This window comes from Martes martes (genome assembly GCF_963455335.1).
Source record: "Martes martes genome assembly, chromosome: 4".
NCBI lineage: Eukaryota > Metazoa > Chordata > Mammalia > Carnivora > Mustelidae > Martes > Martes martes.
In genome coordinates, this window is record NC_137891.1 from 89,785,957 (window position 1) to 89,807,658 (window position 21,702).

Below are 21,702 nucleotides of genomic sequence, written 5' to 3' on the forward strand. Positions count from 1 at the left end.
TATAAGCCAAGTGACAGCAGAAAGATCACACACTAAAGTTCTAAAGGTCTATTTTTTTCCAGTGTCCAAATGTAATGAAGCAACAGGACTTGACCTAAAGGTAGAGTTATTATAGTTTAAATGTGCTCATTAGGATGGCAATTTTCTTCACCGATTCCCTAAAGAATCTCCTTGGAATCCTTAGGTTACAGAAAGAAGGTTCTTTATTTAAAATAAGTACTATTTAATTCAATATATATCAGGAAATGTGATTTCATATACAGAATAAAAAAGTTGCGGCTGAGAATGGTTAAGAATCTTTGGCTCTTTCTGAGCCATTTAAATCATGAGCTTTCCTTACCTCTAAATTGAAACCCTGCATGAGACGGTCTTTAAAATCCTTCCCAGTCCTCAAACTTGTTGAATCCAGGCACCAAATGATAGTATTTTTAATTAAGTGGAAACAAAAACAAAAACAAACTCTTGTTTTGCCTGTAATTTCCTAATTTTCTTTACCTTTCTACAATATTGTCCATATTGGGGGGGGGGGGCAGGGAGGCTTATCTGCCATCTACCCTGTCCAGACTATCTATAGATCCTAATATGAAAACACCATGTATAATTTGTGACATCTATGTCTGGTTGCAGAAATACCATAAGACTCAAATTCAACTGTGATGCTCCACTGAAAGAAAAGGAAGCAAAAGAAAAGAAGTATGGAGCATTAGGCCTTCTAAACATTTTATACAAATGAAAACACATTTTAAACGTTTTATTTCTCCTTTTTCTTAACACTTCAAATGTGTTTCTGACAGCTTTATGTAAATTTTAAAATATTTCACCAATCTTTCTGCTAAATTCTAATAATCTGTATCAAGTAGAAGATGCCAGATGTTTCACAAAGTTAATTGAACTCAGCACTCACTGTTGCTGCAGAAACAAAATAGCATCTGTCAGGTCCCTGTATGTAGCTGAATTTAAAAGGTTGGTATGAAATCAACTGGGCAGAAATGAATGGCTCAAATTAAGATTAACTGCCATCTTCTAGTCACTAAGAAATTCAAGAGTATAATGGATGAAACTCCTATTACCCAATAACGGAGGCAACCTTTCTTAATATCAAACATCCTCTTAACAGAGCTCCGTAGGCAAACTGGCTGTGAACAGTTTTTGTCTTAGTGTTTAAAATGATGACACTTGAATTCCCAGTTTCTTTTATGAACAAGTCATCGTTAGTCCTCAAATGACTTATTACAATATTGCCCAGATAGTACAATACTTTGATAAACAGGTTTTCCCCAAACCTCTACCCCATGCCCTAATCACTTGGAGACACACCTTTGGGATGAAACACATGATGCTCTAGGGAGAACTAACTAGAGAACTACCTCATGGAATGTGAGAAAACATCTGCAAATCTAAAAATGAAAACAAAGCAAAAAAAGGAGGTGGGGGACAAAAGAGGAAGTAAAAGGAAAGAGTTCTAGTGCCAGATACAAGATTAGATGTTTTCTAATAGGGTAAAAGTCAATTAAAAATCTCTTCTTGCCTAAAAAATTCTGTGATTTTGGTAACTAGCAGGAAGGCCAATAGATAATGTTACAAGAAGGGCTGTGAAAAGTCAGTTATTTGAGTGTGAATCACGTTTACTAAAATGAGACACAAGCAGAGGTGCAGGAAAAATGGGCTCAACGATTAGTTTTCTCAGGTGTAGAATTTTAACCTTGACCTAGACAGAAATCATGTGAAGCCTGCAGCCAGCTAACTATAATCAGAAAAACACTATGTAGCCATTTTGTATACCTGGACCCGAAGTGGCAAATAATCTTCACAGAGATCATCCCACAGCTCCTGGAGGTCTGAAAGCTCCAAGGGATAACTCACAGGTGTCTTGTAAAGGGGTTTCAAAGACCGGTTAAGGAAACCGGAACTAACTCCATCTGTCATGATATGGCCAGGCCTGCTTCCAGGTGGGCTGGATTTCACTGGAATAGGAAGCCTGCTCCCTCGGGGACTCTGGATAGGCTTATAATCAAGACCTTTAATCACGTTAAGAGCTAGCTCCAGCTTGTGGGTACACATAGGCTGTGGAGCCTGTTCATCTGAACAACAGTCACACTTTGCAAGTTCCTTTGCACTTCTCTCCGTTTCCTCATCCTTTTGTTGTGGAGGACTAGCCTGGACACTTGCATCCAAAGATTCCACAGAGGATCCCGGTGTCCCTTCCTCCATGCTTTCTCCATCTGGGGGTACCTTTGTACTTGGTAAATCCGGTGGCCCGACCTCAGACAATGCCGGTTCTTCGGTGCAAATGCTGGTGGACCACCTAGAAGAAGGACCACACGAGATACTTCTGGCCACCTTTCGAGGCACCTTACAAATGGCTTCATAGTCAGAATCAGCAACCCGCAAGGCTGCACAACCACGGCATCTCCTGGGTCGGTTTCCAGGACCTTCCGAAGCATGGCAGCTGTGTAGCTCCTGAATCTGATCCTCATTTTCTACCCAACACTCAAACCCTGAATAGGCGAAGTCTTCCTGGAGCAGTGCAGAGTATCGAACATCGGGTAAGCCGGAAATGTCAACCGTCCCATTCCCCGCCTTGGTTTCCGTGCCAGAGTCATCGTTATTCTTACGATACATGCTAGCAATGCAGAACTTGAGGCGGTCCTTCTCCAGCAGCAGCTTTTGCAAACGCTCAATAGAAAGAGCTTCGATCCGGGCAATAACGGTATCGAACCTATAGATCCGATCAAGCATGAAAGCACACTTGCTGCAAGCAAATTCGGCTTTGCCATCGCGGGCGACATCCTTGCCCAGGACGTGCGAAAGGAGAACCTGGAGGTTGAGCTTCGATGCCGTGTGGAAGATCCAGCGCCGCTGGTTTCCACACAGCTCTCGGGCACAGATCCTGCAAATCTCCTTCATCTTCTCCCCTAGCGATTGTTGAGCTTCCCTGAGGCGGCTGCTGCTTGGTGTTCAGTCACTGGCTCTTGGTTGCGTTCCGTCTCCCGCCTCGGAGGCCTCCGGCCGGCATGGCACAATCCGATGGATCCCCACTCTGCAGGGGCGCACCTCCGCCACCCGCGCGCTGGCTCTGGGTACCAGAGTGGGCAGCCCCGCCCCTCGGGAAGGGGGCGGGAATAGAAACGCCTTAGGGGGACGCTGAGTGACAGCAGCGCAGGCCACGCTCGCAACCTGCCATGTCCCCTCCAGCTGTCTCTCCCGCCAGCCGCCGCGTCCCCAACGTCCTCCCTTTTAGCAGGCTGGGTTCGCGGTACACTATCAGCAGCCCGCCGCTGACGCAAAGACTCGGAGATCGAGGATCAGATTTCAAGATGGCGCCAGCGGCTCGGCGCCTGCGGCCAGCGGCGGGTTCCTCTGGGAGCTGTAGTCCGGTGGGCCGCTCCCCGCTTTGCGCATGCGCGGCGGTGAGTGCCCGCCCGCTCGCCCCAAAACGAGTCGCAGCTCCTGGCGGTGGACTTGAGACCCGGCCCCCTGTGGGTACCGGTGGACAGCAGGACGAGCGCTGGCCACTGCCAGACTGCTTTCATCTGCTAAGATTTCACCCAACGAACGCACCAGTTCCCTCGTGGTTCCTCCCGCCCGCCCTAACGGGATGACCCAAGGATCTGCGTGGGGAGGAGAAAATTGAATCCCCTCCTCCTCTCTCCACGGTAGTGCCACGTACTCTGGATGGAGCAGCCTGACAGCGCCACTAGGTACCGCTGCGCGCCTCCTCCCTCCCGCCCGCAGCCCCACCTCTTCTCCCTACCCAGGCCGGTGCCGGGATTAAAAGGCCCTGGGGCTGTAGCTGCCGGCGGGTAAGCAGGGTTGATAAATCGGAGGTGGTAGTTACGGCGGGTTTCAGAAGGGTGCTTCCAACCTCTCCCTCGACAACTGGGAGTATCTAGAGGACAAGTTTTTCTCTTCTTCGCAGTATTGGGGTGGGCGTGCGTTTAGCAATTGCTGGACGATTTACCCTTTTTTTAAAATAAAAGAAATCATCAAGAGAGGACACAAACCAGTCACCTGAGAAAGAGTACGGCAAATACCACGTGGTTGCCGCTAGTTAACCAATATTTTTAAAATAAGAGAAAGTGGGCTTTTTCAAGAATGTAGACACCTGAGAGTAGATTACCATCACCAAATTCTCTTTCAGGTTCAGGTGGACAGCATTCTCTATTTTGGGGGTGGGAGAATACACAAACTTTAGAACAAAAGACCTAGCTTCTTTGAGCAAGAGTAGAGGACCAGGGGGTACTGATGTCTGCAGAACTAGGGCTGGACATTTCAGTGACTTCAGTTAGTACCCTGTCTTATTCAACAATATACAGTTGTCACCCCACCTCTAGGTACAGAACTTGGAATGCACACAAACTGGGGGGAAGCAGGAGCTCTGAGTAGGAGGAATCCAGGTGTCAACTTCCGTTTATAATAAAGAATTCCCTTCTTGGCTTGAGTGGCATGCAGACACGGGACGGGAAGGAAAACAGCCCCAGCAATACCTGGAGTCCCCCAGAGCAGGACATTTCCTGGTTACAAAAATGCTAAATTTTACTGGCTTGTCCTCGGGAGAGGTTAAGGCCAGTAACAGTCTTTAAGTATCTGAACCTCACCTCTAGGACAGAGCCCATACTCCTCTAAGCAGGAAGACATTAAAATGCCTTCAATAAGAACTCAGAATAAACCAAAAAATTCCTACGGAGAATTAAATGATTTAGAAGTGTTTTAACAGTGTTTGGCTCACTGAATAATAGCTTATACTGTTATTTCAATATTATAATGGGAATATTTTAAGATAATATTAAAACTTTTTTTTTTAAAGATTTTATTTATTTGACACAGAGAGAGATCACAAGCAGACAGAGAAGCAGGCAGAGAGAGAGAAGCAGGCTCCCCGCCAAGCAGAGAGCCCGACACGGGGCTCAATCGCAGGACCCCAAGATCACGACCTGAGCAGAAGGCAGAGGCTTAACCCACTGAGCCACCCAGATGCCCCAGATAATATTAAAACTTTATGGAGCTCTACACACTTAAGGTTGTATTGTTCTCTTATTTAATCACCAAAACAAAATCTTGGTAGCTCCAATGTGAGAGAAGAACAGTCCTTTGATCTTTGGGTTTGGGAGGCTACAGAACTTTGCATATGTTATTTCTCCTATATATGCATGTTCTGGTGGTAAAACCAAGAATGTAAAATAGACTTCCAAGTAAAACTCATTACAGCTCCATTTTTGCCTGCCTCTAGGTATATGAACTTCAAAGTCAAAAGAAAGTAAGCAATCATCTTTGAAATCTGTAGTGATCTATAGAGAGGCAAGGAGTTTCTGAACTCACCTACCAACAGACTGCCTGTCAGGACTATACCCTGCTGTACCCTGTCTGAAGTATAGTATAAAGTATAGTATAAAGAGCTAAAAGAACTCAAAGGTCCAGAAAAGTGCAAATTAAGACATTAATCAAGTCCTCATCCTCAACTATCAATGCAAGCCACATTTTCTTGCTGGGGGAAAAGGCTAATGAAACAAAGTGCTTTTCAGGAGCAAATTAAATAATACTTTATAATATTCTCTATTCTTTATTAAGATTTTGCATCTAATTAATAGTCTCTAAACTTTAATGACAGTATATATAGGTAGCTTGGTGTAGAAGTACAAATCAGTATAAATGGAGAAAAGGTAGTTTATCACTGACGAATAGGTTTGCTAGATATAAGTAAAGATCAATATACAGAGAGAGCTGCATGTATCTGGGCTTCCAACAACCTATAGGAATAAATCACTCAACAATCAAAGAAAATTTGAAGATAGCACTCTATTCACTCCTAGGAAATATATTTTAAAAACATTATTTTGAAGTGGATAGTAAACTATTACAGTACTAGAACTGGTCCTAATACGATTATTTGGTATTATAGAATTTCATTCCAACTAACTGTCATCCCAACTAAAAGATCACTGGTGTATAGATAACAAAACTGGAACATAAAAATTAAAAAATAAAACTTACAGGGACGCCTGAATGGCTCAGTCGGTTAAGTATCTGACCGGCTCAGGTCATGATCTCAGGGTCCTGAGATTGAGCCATACTTGGTTCCCTGCTCAGTGGGGAGCCTGCTTCCCCTCTCTCTCTCCCTCTGCCCCCTCCCCTAAAATAAATAAATAAAACTTAAAAAAAAAAAAACTTAGAAAAATCAGGTGATAATGAATTCAGAACTTCATGGTCTTTATCAATATCACCTTGGTCAAGATTTTGTATTTAGTTAATACTGGCTACCTATGGGGAGGGGAGTAAAATTGGGGGTTGAATAGAAACATTTACCTTTTTTTATATACTATGTGTCATCTGAATTTTTGGAAATAAATGTGTATTCATGTATCTTAAATTTTTTTAAAAAATTAGAAAATATTCAATAATTAAAACTAAGAATTGTGCCAATATAACACACTAATCAGAGTCTAAGTGGTAACATTTGAACCTAAAATGGAAATTTTAGTATATATGATAACTACATGTGTTATATATGTGGACAACTTATATAAACAAAGATTCAAAGGGGATATACAAGTTAGTAAATAGTGATTATGTCTGGAGAGTGGAATTATGAATACTTATTTTCTTCTTCCTTCATTTATGTTCTATAATTTTCTATATTAAGCATGAATTGCTTTTGTGATAAGATTAAAATTATTACTAAGAAATAGGTAAAATAAACACATTTTGATATATTTGTACAATACTAATTGGCAGTAAAAAAAAAACAAACAACAACAACAACAAAAAAAACTGACAGCCACAACATGAATGAATCCCAAAAGCATGTTAAGTGAAACAAGCCGTACACAAGTCAGTACATTCTGTGTGATTCCTTCTAATTTATGTTTAACAATAAGAAAAATTGAATCCATGGTGACAGAAGTACAGAAAGTGGTTATGAAAGATGAGATAGTGTAAGAATTGATTGCAGAGGAACACAAAGGAATTTTCTGGGGTGATGAAAAAGTTCTGTATTGTTTTGAGTGATGGTTGTATGGATGTATACAGTTCTCAAAGTTCATTGAACTGAATGCTTAGATCTGTAGATTTTTTGTTAGAAAAGTTCAATAAAGAGTAACAAAGAGGAAATAAATATAAAGTATGTATTACCCATAAACTTTTAATCTGAGAGGTTTTTTTGTGGGGGGGTTAGGAAGTAACCCCCAATTTATCGTAAGAATAGCTTTGAAAATTGGAAAGATAAAATATGGCCTAGAAAAAATTCTGTAAAATTCCCAACTGCAAATTCAAAACTTTATATTTCCTAACCATAGGAGCTTTGAAAAACATTTTATATGCATATGCACACCACACGTACATGATTGAAGCAGGGTATGCTGATAAAGTAAGACTTGGGGCTTCTGAGGTGATTTAGAATAGGATAATTACTGCTAAGACTTACCAAAGTTACATATTAAAGGAAAATTGAAACTAAGAACAGGTTTCATATTAGGATAAGCTGTTATGAATTAAATTGTTAATTTTATATATCAGCAGTTTGCCCTCAAAATGTATTGATAAACCCATTCACAGCACTTATTAGCTATATGTGCTAGTTAAATCATTTATATCTGGCCTTTAATTTTCTCATCTACAAAGTAAACATGTTAAATTTAAAGGGTAGTTTTCAACCTTTGCCAGGCATCAGAATCCCCGGGAGGGCTTGATAAAACAGATTGCTGGGACCTACCTCCTGGAGTTTCTGATTCAGGTCGCCTGGGGTGGAGCCCAAGAATTTGCATTCCTAACAAATTACTAGATCATGCTGATGCTGCTGTCTGGCCAATCACATTTCGAAAACCATTGAATTAGAGCTGTCCCAAACTATATTCTGAAAAATCTCAGTCAAAAGATTAAAGTCCTGCAGATAAATAGAAAAACCCTTCAGTGAAGAACTACTTATAGATTGTCGAATTCAGAGAACTATATTCTTATTTGAATCAAAATTCCTAAGTAGTGTTATGTTAAAGATATTTTGCACTATCTCTGTTTTGACCTCTAGATTTGGGGGCCTGGGAAGTATCTCTTAGAACCAAAGCCACTTTTGTAACTGCTATCTTGTAGTGCTTCTAAGACCTAATTCTGGGCTGGTAAGGTGTTTCCAAGAGAATTAGAGATGGAAAATCCCCATGTCCCAAACAGTTGTGTTAGGTTTCACTGCCCTAGTTATGACATTGGAAATAGCTGTTCTAATTACTAAAAACTATGCCAAAAAGAAAAAAAAAAAATGAGTGATTTTGGCAGAGAAGCTAAAACAGATGAGGAAATACAAGAATATCAAAGTAAAGCCAGTTAGGCTTTATGGAAACACAGGCATGTGCATGACTCCCCTGTGATGGCTGGAAATTTTTAAGAAGCCAGAAGCAATCATGCTTTGCGTTAATTAATAACACAGCATTTTGAAAGACTTGTTTAAAACCAGATTACCAGTTCAACTGCAGATTGCCATATGGTCATCAGCAGAATCCATCGTAAAATAGTAAAGAGTCTTTCAAGTAAAGTTATTAAATACCAATAGCAGTTTAAGTGAATTTTATTCTTCTATTTTTTTTAAGATTTACTTATTTATTTCAGAGAGAGAGTGGGGTGAGGAGCAGAGAGAGAGAGGGAGACAAACAGACTGCCCGCTGAATGGGAATCCCATGACCCAATCCACCCCAGGACCCAAGATCATGACTTGAGCAGAAATCCAGACTCCAAAGCTCAACTGACTGAGCCACCCAGGCACCCCAAGTGAATTTTAAAGCACACGTTAAGTCAGTCAACCAAGGAGCAAGAATTTGCACAAATTCAGTATGTCATTTCTCTGTCTTTAGTGAACTTTCAGTTTAGTTGAAGGGAGAAAATGTGCATGCTAAAATTAGTACAATTGATTGGTAAGTGAAACGGTACTGATGAAGTCAATATGAGTGCAGAAAAAATTGAAAAATAGTTGAAAGGGCAAGAGTGACACTTGAGATGGGTCTTAGGATGGTGGAAACAAAGAAAGGGACTCCATTAAAAGAAAAGGGCATCATCAGTAGTCTTAGAAGTGGGTTGGATACAGTGCTAGCCTGTAGGTAAAGGGAGATGTTGGGGATTTCGAGGAGCATCTGAATGGCCCGGTTCATCCTACTTTATAAAACTTATCCTCTATAATTGCTCATTCAGAGAATACATACGGAGAGCCAACTGTAAGCCAGATGCTATGCTGTGGTGCTATGGAAGCTTTGGCTACTAGAATTTAATGTTCAGAAAAGACAAAAGATTTTGGACTTAATGTTACGGACTTGAACAAAGAATGGCATGGTGAAAACATCGTCTGGGAAGGATTAGCCAGAGAACAGGATGGACTGGAATTTCAGGGAAAGATTTTGGAATGGTTATAGGAAGACCTGCTAAAAAGCCATTGTAGTTATTCATATGTAGGGTAATAAAAAAAAAAAAAAGTCTGTGGGAAAGCAAGTTGGTGCAGCCACTCTAGAAAACAATATGGAGATTCCTCAACAAGTTGAAAATAGAGCTACCCTATGACCCAGCAATTGCACTATTGGGTATTTACCCCAAAGATACAAATGTAATGATCCGAAGGGGCAACTGCATCCCAATGTTCATAGCAGCAATGTCCACAATAGCCAAACTATGAAAAGAGTCCAGATGCCCATCAATAGATGAATGGGTAAAGAAGATGTGATATATATATATATATATATATACACACACACACACACACATACACACAATGGAATATTACATAGCTATCAAAAAATGAACACTTGCCGTTTGCAATGACATGGATGGAACTAGAGGGTATTACACTAAGTGAAATAAGTCAGGGAAAGACAATATATGATCTCACTAATATGTGGAATTTAAGAAATAAGGTAGCAGATCATAGAAGAGAGGAAAAATGAAACAAGATGAAACCAGAGAGGGAGACAAACCATAAGAAACTTAAAGGAAACAAACTGAGGGTTGCTGAAGGGGTGGGGGTATTGGGATGAGGTAACTGGGTGACGGACATTGGGGAAGGTATGTGTTGTAATGACTACTGGGTATTATATAAGACTGATGAATCACAGACCTGTACCCCTGAAACAAACAATACACTATATGTTAAATATTTGAATTTAAGTTGAAAAAAATAAGTCTGGTGTATAAATAGAAAGTGGTAAATATGAGAATCATTTTGAAGGAATGAACAGCAGGACTTGATGACATAGAAGATGAAGGAAAAGGATTAAAGATGAAGATTAGGTTTTTGGTCTCAAAGACTGGTAGAAAACATGGTCTAAATGAGCAGAAATGTGAGAGTTGAGTCCATCTACAAAAAGATAATGAAAAATTTGATCAGGAACATGCTGAGTTTAGGTGACTGAGAAAACTAAGTGGGAAAAAAAAAAACAAAAAACCCAAAGTGAGGCTCTTCTACAATCAAAGCACGGGTGAGACTGGGACAGAGTTTCAAGAATGAGAGAGATTGTTAACATTTGTCAAAAGCTAAGGAGAGATTAGCAGGAGAGATAAGGTCAGGCATATCACTTTCTGTAACTGTAACTTGTAAACTTGTGACTTGAACTTCAGAGTTGTTACCTTTAACGCCTCAGAATTCTTCCCTATCAAGTTAAACACTAAATTTGGGATTTTTTTTTTTCTTTCTGAACATCTCTAGCATGTTCAGAAATGTTGCTTCACATTTTCACTACATTTTCTATTTCAGGTTCTTGAAACCTAAAACTTGAACCATGTCACTAGGCCTAGAAGCTTACCCTCTAATCATCCTCCATACTATTTCCAGAATATTCATAGTAAAGATTCATCATTATCTACTATAGGATAAAGTCCAAAACTTCATCAGCATGGCATTTCAATATCTCTAAGAAAGATCCTAATCTACTTTTCATCTACATCTCATACTCCTTCCCTAATCATATGGCATGATAACAGGATATTAAACTGCTTTAACTGTATGCCCCACCTTCCTCTTTTATAATCTGATGGTCAGGCCCTTAACTTGGAAATTTTTGCAGAGCAAAGAGCAGAGGCTGAAGTCAAATGCATTTCCTGACTTTAATAAAAATTCTAAACCAAGTAAGAAGATTAAGCAAGGTATCCCAGTGGGGAAGAGGAGAAAGGGTCTTTGAGGTCAATAGAAAAGGAGGGGGTTAGATTTCACTCATTTCAGAAAGAGACTGGGGATCAGGGAATGACAGGGAGCCACCTCCATTCCATATTAGTGCCGCAGAGAAGCAGCAGGACCTGGGGGGAGAAGGCAGTGGGTGACTTGGAGAGGCTGGACTCTATATCATGGGGTTCTGGCTCCATAAAAGACTCTAATAAAGCAAGCTGTTAGAGTTGGCAGAACCATGCTTGTTGGAGAAGGGGTACTTCCAGGGTGGACCAACAGTAAGAGTAATCCCTTGATTCTTTGGCACCTGATAAAAACCTTCACTTTCATGTAACTGAGAGAATAGGGACGAATATATGTACCAAATGGATGATTTTGAACTTCCTGCTAGCCTAATTAAGATAAGGACTCAGGGTAACATTCAATCAATTGCAAGAAAGTGAAGAAACGTCGTATTTCCTGCACAACTGAATTTGTGAACTAAGAGTCATACCCACTTCGAACCTTTGGTAGGTGTTCACTGAGGCTCAGTCCTAGACCCTTTTTACCTATTTTTATTTTCTTTCCATATCATCTTATCCTTTCCCATCTTTATACCAGTAACTTTCCATTTATATCTTTATCCCAGAATTTCCTCTGAGTTCAAATCTGAAATAGCCAACTACCTATTCGTATCTGCATATGATAGGTCAGAGACATCTCAAAATTACCATCTTCCCGGGCACCTGGGTGGCTCAGTTTTTAAGCATCTGCCTTTGGCCCAGATCATGACCCCAGCATCCTGGGATTGAGCCCCATATCAGGCTCCCTGCTCATCAGGGAGCCTGCTTCTCCCTTTCCAGCTCCCCTGTGCTTGTGTTACCTCTCTCGCTGTCATAAATAAATAAAATCTTTAATAAAAAAAAATTACCATCTTCCCCTTACCTATAATATCCCCACACTCATTCTCCCTAATTCTCTATTGGGGTCAGCAAACTATGAACTGTGGACTAAATTTCCCCCCCCCACCTATTTTTGTAAATAAAGTTTTATTGGAACATACATGCCAACTCATTTATGTATTGTGTATGGCTATGTTTGTGCTACAATGGCAGAAACCTTATGACCTGCAAGGTCTAAATTATTTGCCATCTGACCTTTTACAGAAACAGTTGGTTAATCCCTGTTCTTTGTTTTCTTCAAAGTACTTATTACAATTTGCAATTGTTTGATCACTTGGCTATTTATCTTCCTTATTAGATACAAGCTCCTTAAGGGGAAAGGCTCTTGCCTTTCTTCTTTTAAGTATTTTTAAAGTATTTATTATTGAAATATAGTTGACATGTAATAGTCTATTAGTTCCAGGTACATAACATAATGAGTCAGCAATTCTATACATTATTCAATGTTCACAATAAGTATAGTCACCATCTGTCACCATACGATTATTATAATATTATTGACTATATTCCCTATGCCATACTTTTCATCTCTGTGACTTATTTTATAACTGGAAATTTGTACTTCATAATCCCTTTCACCTACTTTGCCCTCCCCTCACCACCCTTATTTGGCAACCACTAGTTTGTTCTCTGTATTTATGAGTCTGTTTGTTTTTTTGTTTTGTTTTATTTTTGAGATTCCACATATATACAAAATCATATGGTATTTGCCTTTCTCTGTCTGACTTATTTCATGTAGTATAAAATGCTCTAGGTCTACCATGTTGTTGCATGACAAGATTTCACTCCTATTATGGCTGAGTAATATTCCATTGTATATATATTCTGCATTCTCTTTACCCATTCATCTGTCAATGGACACAAGCATTGCTTCCATATCTGGCCTAGTGTAAATAATGCTACCATAAATAAAGAAGTGATTTATCTTTTCAAATTAGTGTTTTTGTTTTCTTTGGATAAATACCCAGTAACGGAATTAGTGGGTCATATGATAATTCTTTTTTTTTTATAGACAATTTTTTAATTAACATATAATGTATTATTGGTTCCAAGGGTACAGGTCTGTGAATCATCAGGCTTACACACTTCACAGCACTCACCATAGCACATACTCTCCCCAATGTTCATAACCCAAGTTAATTCTATTTTTAATTTTTCAAGGAACCTCCAAACTGTTTTCCACAAGGGCTGCCAGCTTGCATTCCTACCAGCAGTGCACAAGGGTTCCTTTATTTCCAAATTCTTGCTCACCAACCCTTGTTATTTCTTGTGTTTTTGATTTTAGACATTCTAACAAATGTGAAGTGATATCTGATTGTGGTTTTGATTTGCATTTCCCTGATGATCAGTGATATAGAGCATCTTTTCATGTGTCTGTTGGCCATCTGTCTATCTTCTTTGGAAAAATCTCTATTCAGGTCTTCTGCCCATTTTTTAATTGGATTATTGGGGGTCTTGGTGTTGAGTTGTATACGATCTTCATATATTTTAGATATTAACCTCTTATTAAATATATTATTTGCAAATATCTTCGCCCATTCAGTTGGTTGATGTTTTTATTTTGTTGATGGTTTCTTTTGTTGTGCAAAAGCTTTCTATTTTGGTATAGTCCCAATAGTTTAATTTTGCTTTTCTTTTCCCTTGAGTAAGAAGACATATCTAGGAAAAAACATTTCTAGGACCAGTGTCAAAGAGATAACTGCCTATGTTTTCTTCTAGGATTTTTATGGTTTCAGGTCTCACATGTCAGTCTTTAATCCAGTTTGTATTTATTTTTGTGTATGGTGTAACAAAGTGGTTCAGTTTCATTCTTTTGCATATAGCTGTCCAGTTTTCCAGAGCATCATTTACTGAAGAGACTATCTTTTCCCCACTGTATATTCTTGCCTACTTTGTCACAGATTATCTGGACTCTATTCTATTCCAATGATGACCTAGGTGTCTGTTTTTATATCAGCATCATACTGTTTTGATCATTACACCTTTGTAACATATCTTGAAATTTGTGATTGTGATCCTTCCAGCTTTGCTTTTCTTTTTCAAGTCTGCTTTGGCTATTCAAGGTGTTTTGTGATTCCATACAAATTTTAAGATTATTTGTTCTAGTTCTGTGAAAAATGTTGTTGGTATTTTGATAGACATTGCATTAAATGTGTAGACTGGTTTGGGTTGTATGGATATTTTAACCATATTGATTCTTCCTCATGAGAGATTGTACCTGCCAGACTATACCTTACCAGGAAACAAACTGAGGGTTTTAGAAGGAAGGGTGGTGGGAGGGATGGGTGAGCCTAGTGATGGGTATTAAGGAGGGCACGGATTGCATGGAGCACATATATGCAAACAATGAATCATGAAACACTACATCAAAAACTAATGATGACTAACATAACACAATAAAAATAAATTAATGTGAATTTAATAAATTAATAATAATAATTAATTTTTAATTAATAAATTAAAAATATTGGTTCTTTCCATCCATGAACATAGAATATCTTTTCATCTGTGTCATCTTCAATTTCTTTCATCAATGTCTTATAGTTCTTGGAGTACAGGTCTTTCACCTCCTTGGTTAAATTTATTTCTTGGTATTTTATTATTTTTGGTGCACTTATAAATAGGATTGTTTTCTTAACTGCTCTTCTACTTCATTATTAGTATAAAGAAATGCAACAGATTTCTGTATATTAATTTTTTTTAATCCTGTGACTTTGTTGAATTCATTTATTCTTTATTAGTTCTAATAGTTTTTGGTGGAATCTTTAGGGTTTTCTATATATATTACTATCATGTCACCTGCAAATAGTGAAGATTTTACTTCTTCCTTATTGATCTGGCTGCCTCTTATTTCTTTTTCTTGTCTGATTGCTATGGCTAGGATTTCTAATACTACATTGAATAGAAGTGGTGAGAATGGACATGTTGAGATATGTTACCTCTAAACCTTTTTGAGAGTTTTTGTCATGAATGGATGTACTTTTCCAAAAGTTTTTTCCCTATTAAGATGATCATATTGGGGCACCTGGCTGGCTCAGTGGGTTAAAGCCTCTGCTTTTGGCTCAGGTCATGATCTCAGGGTCCTGTGATCGAGCCCTGCATCTGGCTCTCTGCTCAGCAGGGAGCCTGCTTCCCTTCCTCTCTCTCTGCCTGCCTCTCTGCCTACTTGTGATCTCCGTCTGTCAAATAAATAAATAAAATCTTAAAAAAATATGATTGTATGTTTTTTAATCCTTTTTCTTGTTAATGAGATGTATCACATTGATTTATTTGCAAATATTAAACCACTCTTGCATCCTAAAATAAATTCCATTTGATGGTGGTGAATGATTTTTTTTAATGTATTGTTGGATTCTGGTTGCTAATATTTTGTCAAGGATTTCTGCATCTATGTTCATCAGAGATAATTGGCCTATAGTTTTCTTTTCTTTTTGGAGTGTTTTTATCTGGTTTTAGTGTCAGGGTTATGTTGGCCTCACAGAATGAATAGAAATTTTCCTTCCTTTTCTATTTTTTGAGGTAGTTTGAGGATAGGTATTAATTCTTCTTTAGTGTTCAGCAGAATTCACTGTGAAGCCATCTGGTCCTGTACTTTTGTTTGTGGGAGGTTTTTTTGGTTTTTGTTCTGTTTTGTTTATTGCTGATTCAATTTCATTGCTAGTAATTGGTCTGTTCAAATTTTCTATTTCTTCCTGATTCAGTTTTGGAAGATTATATGTTTCTAGAAATTTATCCATTTCTTATAGGTTGTCCAATTTGTTGGCATAAATTTTTCAATATTTTCTTATAATCCTCTATATTTCTGTGGTATCAGTTGTTATTTTCCTTCTTTTCTGATTTTATTTGAGTCCTCTCTCTCTTTCTCTCCCTTCCCCAACTCTTGCTCTTGCTCTCTGTCTCTTCTTTTTTTTTTTCTTTTAATGAGTCTAAGTGTTTATCAATTTTGTTTACCTTTTTAAAGAACCAGCTCCTGGTTTCATCCATCTATTGTTTCTTTTGAGGTACTTTGGTCAGTATGTTTCTAGATATCAATAAATAATCATTGATGACTAAGTGAGTAAATCAATGCCTTTCCTTTTCATCTCTTATTAAAATCCCACTCATTTCTTACAGATCAAAATCTTCACTGCCTACCCCAGCTCATGACCTTTTGTTCTTTCTCTACTGCTTTATATTTTGTTTCCAGCAGTGGCTTCCTTACCTTTCAATTAGACTATCATCTCTAAAGGCGGAGACTAAACCTTATGCATCTTTGCATCTTTGTGTTCTTTTTATTCCTTCATGTTACAGTAGTTCGTGCATTGTAAATTCTCAGTAAATACTTTTCATGAAGCCGTAATAAAATCCCTTATTTTTCCACCACCTTTGCTGCTCTAATTGTAGTCAGGACTACAGTTGCCTTAGATGATAAGGCCTTTTGCTGAGACACGTTACCAGTAGAGGTTATGTCTGGGAGACAGTGAGGTTGAATGAGGATTTATAAGAGTCTCCACCTTCAACATTCATCAGCTTTAAGAAGAGGATACTGTAAAGCTGCTTTGAAAGATCTCCTTATATGAAGTTAACTGGAGCTGCCCAAGCTCCTAATCCCTGCAACGTTTTCAGTCTCTGCCTTGAGCAGTGAGTGTTCTTGCCTTAACATCCACGTCAGATCTCTCCATGGTAACACTGGAATGTTTGCTATTTTAAGAATACGCCTCACTGCATGCAGTGTTATTTACATTAGGTTCCAAATAAGGCATAAATGCAATGGCTTGAGTGTCTGCTGATTTGTGTGAGTGGGAGGTCCTGATTGCTTACTGGATATCTCACCCTAATTCTGTTGTCCTCTTTCATTTTGTAAGGCAATCACAGTGAAATTACATGTTAATAAATATTACACTGGGGGAAAACTGGAGAATGGAAAAATGAAATAAAACAAGAATTCTTCCAGACCTTCGTTTGTAAGTACATCATTGCTCCTTGCATTCATACCCTCTAGGTGTGATTTCATTTAAAAGGTTCTTTGAAATGAAGATTCTACTCTCCCGTAAAAGGGAATCATGTCAGTAACTGGAACTATCACCAGCTTTTCAGAGTGCAGGTCTTTCATCTGCAACTTTGTGAATATACTCACGAAGGAAGAGAAAAATGCTTTGTAAAACTTCACTTTGTTAGCTTTTCTTTTTACTAAAAACGATGTGGACATGTTTCTTCAGCATGGCAGCTATATCCCAAAGCTCCTGAGTACTCTGCTCACAATGACATGCTCTTGATCTGAATGGACATGGGGGATTGGAAGCAAACATGGAGTGATGTCAGTTGGTGGTGTGTCAAGTTTATGGCTTTCTTTGTTGCTGTTCTATGGGGTTAATTATACAATAGAAGATCATACTACTGTGTAAGTATGGCTAAAATGAATGTACAATATTATGGTGGAATGGAAAAAGAAAACAGCGAGAGGGATAGTAAAATCAATTAAATCGAATAATCTTGATCAAAACTGTCTCTTTTTGAGGGATGGAAGGCTCTGAAATGAAACTTCCTGTACTCAGAGATTATACTCAGTCCAGACTTTCAGACTTGAGATTACATGAGAAGTACTCATCTATGGGAAATGGCATAAGAGAAGAGTTTTCACTTGGACAACTCAAACCTAGATGTGTAAAGTCTGTGAGCTTCCCTTCTTCTAAAGCCCAACTGTGGTATTCTCAGCTGTGAGGGGTCAGAGGAGGTGGAGAAGTGAATCAGTCTCCAGAACTCTAGGGATGGCTTTGCTGGAGATGAGGGAATTCTTAAGTCTTTGCAGAGCAGGTCCAGAGCTTAGAAAATGAACTTGGGCCTTCCACATTGTGGGGGTGTGGCTTCTGTGGTGAGAGATGGCATGGCAGACAAAGGTTGAGGATACAGTGGGAGTAAGATGCCGCTACTGCTGGCAGACAAGGATGACGCCCACAACAAAGGCTTCAGCTGTCACAGATAGCAAGAGTTGTCACACATGACTGTAGACAGAGGGGGGAGACAAAGTACTTTATAATTGGTTTTCTAATGTTCTTGGCCCTTAATTCAAGATTGGATTAGATCAAGCAGTTAATAGCTGTGTCAAACCATGATTTGCTCTCATGAGATGGCATCAATTATCTGCTCAGTTAGTCCTCCTTCTAAAGAGCCCACACGATTGTCTTTCTAAAATGCAAATCATATGCTTTTATGATTTGCTTAGCTTAGCTTTTTTCTTTTTTTTCTTTAATTCTCTGTTTCTTATAACAGGAAGTCCTTAGCTTGACACTTACGGGATGTCCCAGTTATATCTTCTATCATTTATTAACACTTAGTATTTATCTGGTAATACCAGTTTCTCCCAATTCCTTAACTATGTTCCATATCACTGTATATACTGTACCTGCCTATGATGTGTTTCTATTTTCTGCCTGGAGTACTCCGCCTTTAAGGTCCAGGTCAAGAGCAACTTCCAGGTGAGGCTTCTTTGACTTTCTTTCTTTTTTTTTTTTTTTTAACATTTTACTTATTTATTTGTCAGAGAGAGAGAGAGGGAGAGAGAGCGAGCACAGGCAGACAGAGTGGCAGGCAGAGGCAGAGGGAAAAGCAGGCTCCCTGCTGAGCAAGGAGCCCGAAGTGGGACTTGATCCCAGGATGCTGGGATCATGACCTGAGCCGAAGGCAGCCGCTTAACCAACTGAGCCACCCAGGCGTCCCTTCTTTGACTTTCAAAGGTAGAGTTAATCCCTGCCATCTGTGGGTTCCTTTCCCACTATGCATATATTTCTATCTCTTCATTTATCATCCTGTATTTTGTTCTTTGTTTACATGCCAATCTCTTAATGGATGATAAACCCTTTGGAAGCTACAACCCCCAGACTAGTGGTTCTTACTGAGTGACTATACCATCTCCTAAACTGCATTTTGCAAATTCATGGGGTGTTTCTTGTTTTTATTGTCATCACCATGATGACTGGAGCAATGGGTGCTACATAATTTGCAATGAGCCGGGCAAAGCATTGTTCCAAATTCTGAATGACATCTGTCTACCTATTTATCTATCTAGCTATCTATCATCTATCTGATTCCAGTCTGTATGAAATGCATAACACAAGCAAATTCATTAAGGCAAATTCATTAATTCATTATAACAGAGGTTATCAGGAATTAGGAAAGGGAAGAATGAGGAATTACTGTTTTATGGGTAGTTTCACTGAAAAATTCCAGAAATTTTGCTTCACTGATATTCTGAGAGCTGGTTTTGAACTTTGTCAATAGATCTCTTTTGGTCAGTCACACACATGTACATTTGTGATACTAGCTCTTCAGAACAGCAGTGTAAATATGGGTATGAACCCACATAAACATATGTTCAAATTCTGACCTCACTGCCTACTGCCTTAATAACTTGGGTTATATCACTTAATCTAAATATTGGTTTCCCTACTTGCAAAGGGAGCTTTACCCTACCTAGTTCACAGGTTGTAATGAAAGTTGGGAAAAAACTGAATGTTCAGGCCTCCACACGGTGCTTAGAGCAGGATCAGAACTCAAAAATGGATCCTTCCTCTTTTCCATTCCTCTTTCCCTTCACTGGCTAGCAGCATCACACTGTTTCATGGACACTCAATAAAAGCTGGGTCTCCGGGGGCACCTGGATGGCTCAATTGGTTCAGTGTCTGCCTTCAGCTCAGGTCATGATCTCAGAGTCCTGGGATCAAGTCCCATGTCAAACCCCACATCTTGCTCCATGCTCAGTGGGGAGTCTGCTTCTCCCCTACCCACATGGCCCCTCCCCCAATCTTGCATACAATTTCTCTCTTTCTCCCTCTCTCAAATAAATGAGTAAAATCTTTAAAAAATGTATTTTCACTGTAGGGGTCCCTGCGTGACTCAGTGGGTTGAGCATCTGACTCTTGATTTCAGATCAGGTCATGATCTCAGGGTTGTGAGATGGAGCCCTGTGACCTGCTCCTGCTGGATATGGAGTCTGCTTAAGATTCTCTCTCTCTCTCCCCCTCTGCCTCTCCCTCTCACCCCTGCTTGCACACTTAAGTATGCACACATACACGCCCATGCATCTTCTCACTCTTAAAAATTTTTTTTCCACTTCCGGTAAAATTATGTTGCTTTCCATTACCAACATGTTACCATTTTGATTGTAGTAGAAACGGTATTAGTATTATTGGTTACTATGTAGGATTAAAATGTGAAGTTTTGTTTTGTGCTTTCATTACTGAATGACTTTTAAATGTTCCATGGGGCACTGGTGAGGTAACACAACTTTATATAATCACCTGAACCTACAATGGAATTCTGCTATATATATTTATATATATAAACACAATGTTAATACACAGTGAGTTTTCCATGAATGGAACTGCTATGAAAATGAAGAAAGAGTTGATTTTTGTATTGTTTGGAAATTTACCAAGAGTTTTTCACCTTGGCTTTTTCACCCTCATTTACTAATGGCATTCCCCTTGCCATTTTTGAATCGCCAGTATAACATGACTGTATCAGGCTACATTTGAAGCTGACAGTCACTTAGTTTTCCCTACAGATATAAGCACCTGACTCTTTCTTTATGTCTGCTAATATAATTGTGCTCGTGTGTGTGTGTGTGTGTGTGTGTGTGTATGTGTGTGTATATATATGTGTGTGTGTATATATGTATATAAATACTATACATATGTATATACTCGTGTGTGTGTGTATATATACATGTGCAATGTATATTTTTAAATAAACATCATTTTATTATAAATTATTCTTATTATGTCTCATATGTTAGGGGCTTATATTAATTTGAGTTAATATATAAGGTTGGTAGAGCAGCACCCAGCCCGCAGAAAATGCTACAATATGTGCTGAAGTGACTACTATTGAAAAGTTGTTGTTCATTGATAAAAGATTTTTAAATTGCACTTGGAATATGCATCTAAGAAATCCTGTGACTCCACTTCTAGGTTTTATATTATAATAATCTGAACCATTTGAGTGTAACTGAATGTTCCCAAGATGTTATAAGAAAGTACTTCAATATTTCTTTTTCTTTTGGTCTAGGAGATTAAAGTGAGATAGAATTCTCATTGTGACCTGTTTGCCCTGCACCATTCACACTCTGCGGTGGTCCTCCTGGAGAGCAATCACAGAAATTGAGAACTTTGAGTTCAGTCTTTGCCTATAAAACAGTCTTTCTAAAAAGAGACAAACAAAAAAAAATCACACTCTTAAATACAGAGAACAAAGTTGCCCAAGGGGAGGGTGGTGGGGGTATGGGTGAAACAGATGAAGGGGAGTATGAGTGCACCATCTCGATGAGCACTGAGAAATGTATAGAATTGCTGAATCACTATTTTGTACACCTGGAACTAAAATAACGCTGTGTGGTGATTGTGCTTGAATAAAAGTCCCTTCAGAAACTTTCCAGCTATTTCATTATGTATCTTGTAAAAAGCCTATGAACTTTATTTTCCCCTCGTATCTGCCTAATTACATGTATACGCATCATGTCCTGAATTTGTTAACCAGAGCTTTCTAACCAAAGTGGAGTCACAGTCCAAGAAGTTTACAAGTACAGCTGAAATAGTGATTCCTTATGCTCTTGTCATGGCCCAAGCGCCCAGACTGATGACCTCCAAGTAAGAAGCTCCA

General features: G+C 38.9%; 1 protein-coding gene and 1 long non-coding RNA gene across 11 annotated transcripts in view; one reads left to right on the forward strand and one right to left on the reverse strand.

Moving 5' to 3' along the window:
- Positions 1-21,702, reverse strand: part of LOC308342466 (myomegalin-like) — a 177,126-nt gene that overhangs the window by 76,985 nt on the left and 78,439 nt on the right. For 4 of the 9 annotated variants that reach the window (XM_080802900.1, XM_080802897.1, XM_080802898.1 and 1 more), the window contains exon 1: positions 1,783-3,279. The exons of 4 other annotated variants lie outside the window; for them this stretch is intronic. In XM_080802900.1, the coding sequence (XP_080659026.1) occupies positions 1,783-2,907 (1,125 nt within the window). In that variant the 5' untranslated portion in view covers positions 2,908-3,279. Of the gene's footprint in view, positions 1-1,782; positions 3,286-21,702 lie in introns of those variants that run through there. One more of the 9 variants, XM_080802901.1, reaches the window with a different exon arrangement.
- Positions 3,429-21,467, forward strand: LOC308342468. Of its 2 annotated transcripts, none has more exons than XR_013966787.1 (3): positions 3,429-3,701; positions 16,911-17,009; positions 21,112-21,467. It is a non-coding gene; the product is annotated as an uncharacterized lncRNA (long non-coding RNA). The 2 variants fall into 2 exon arrangements; XR_013966788.1 differs by having other exon boundaries at positions 3,493-3,803.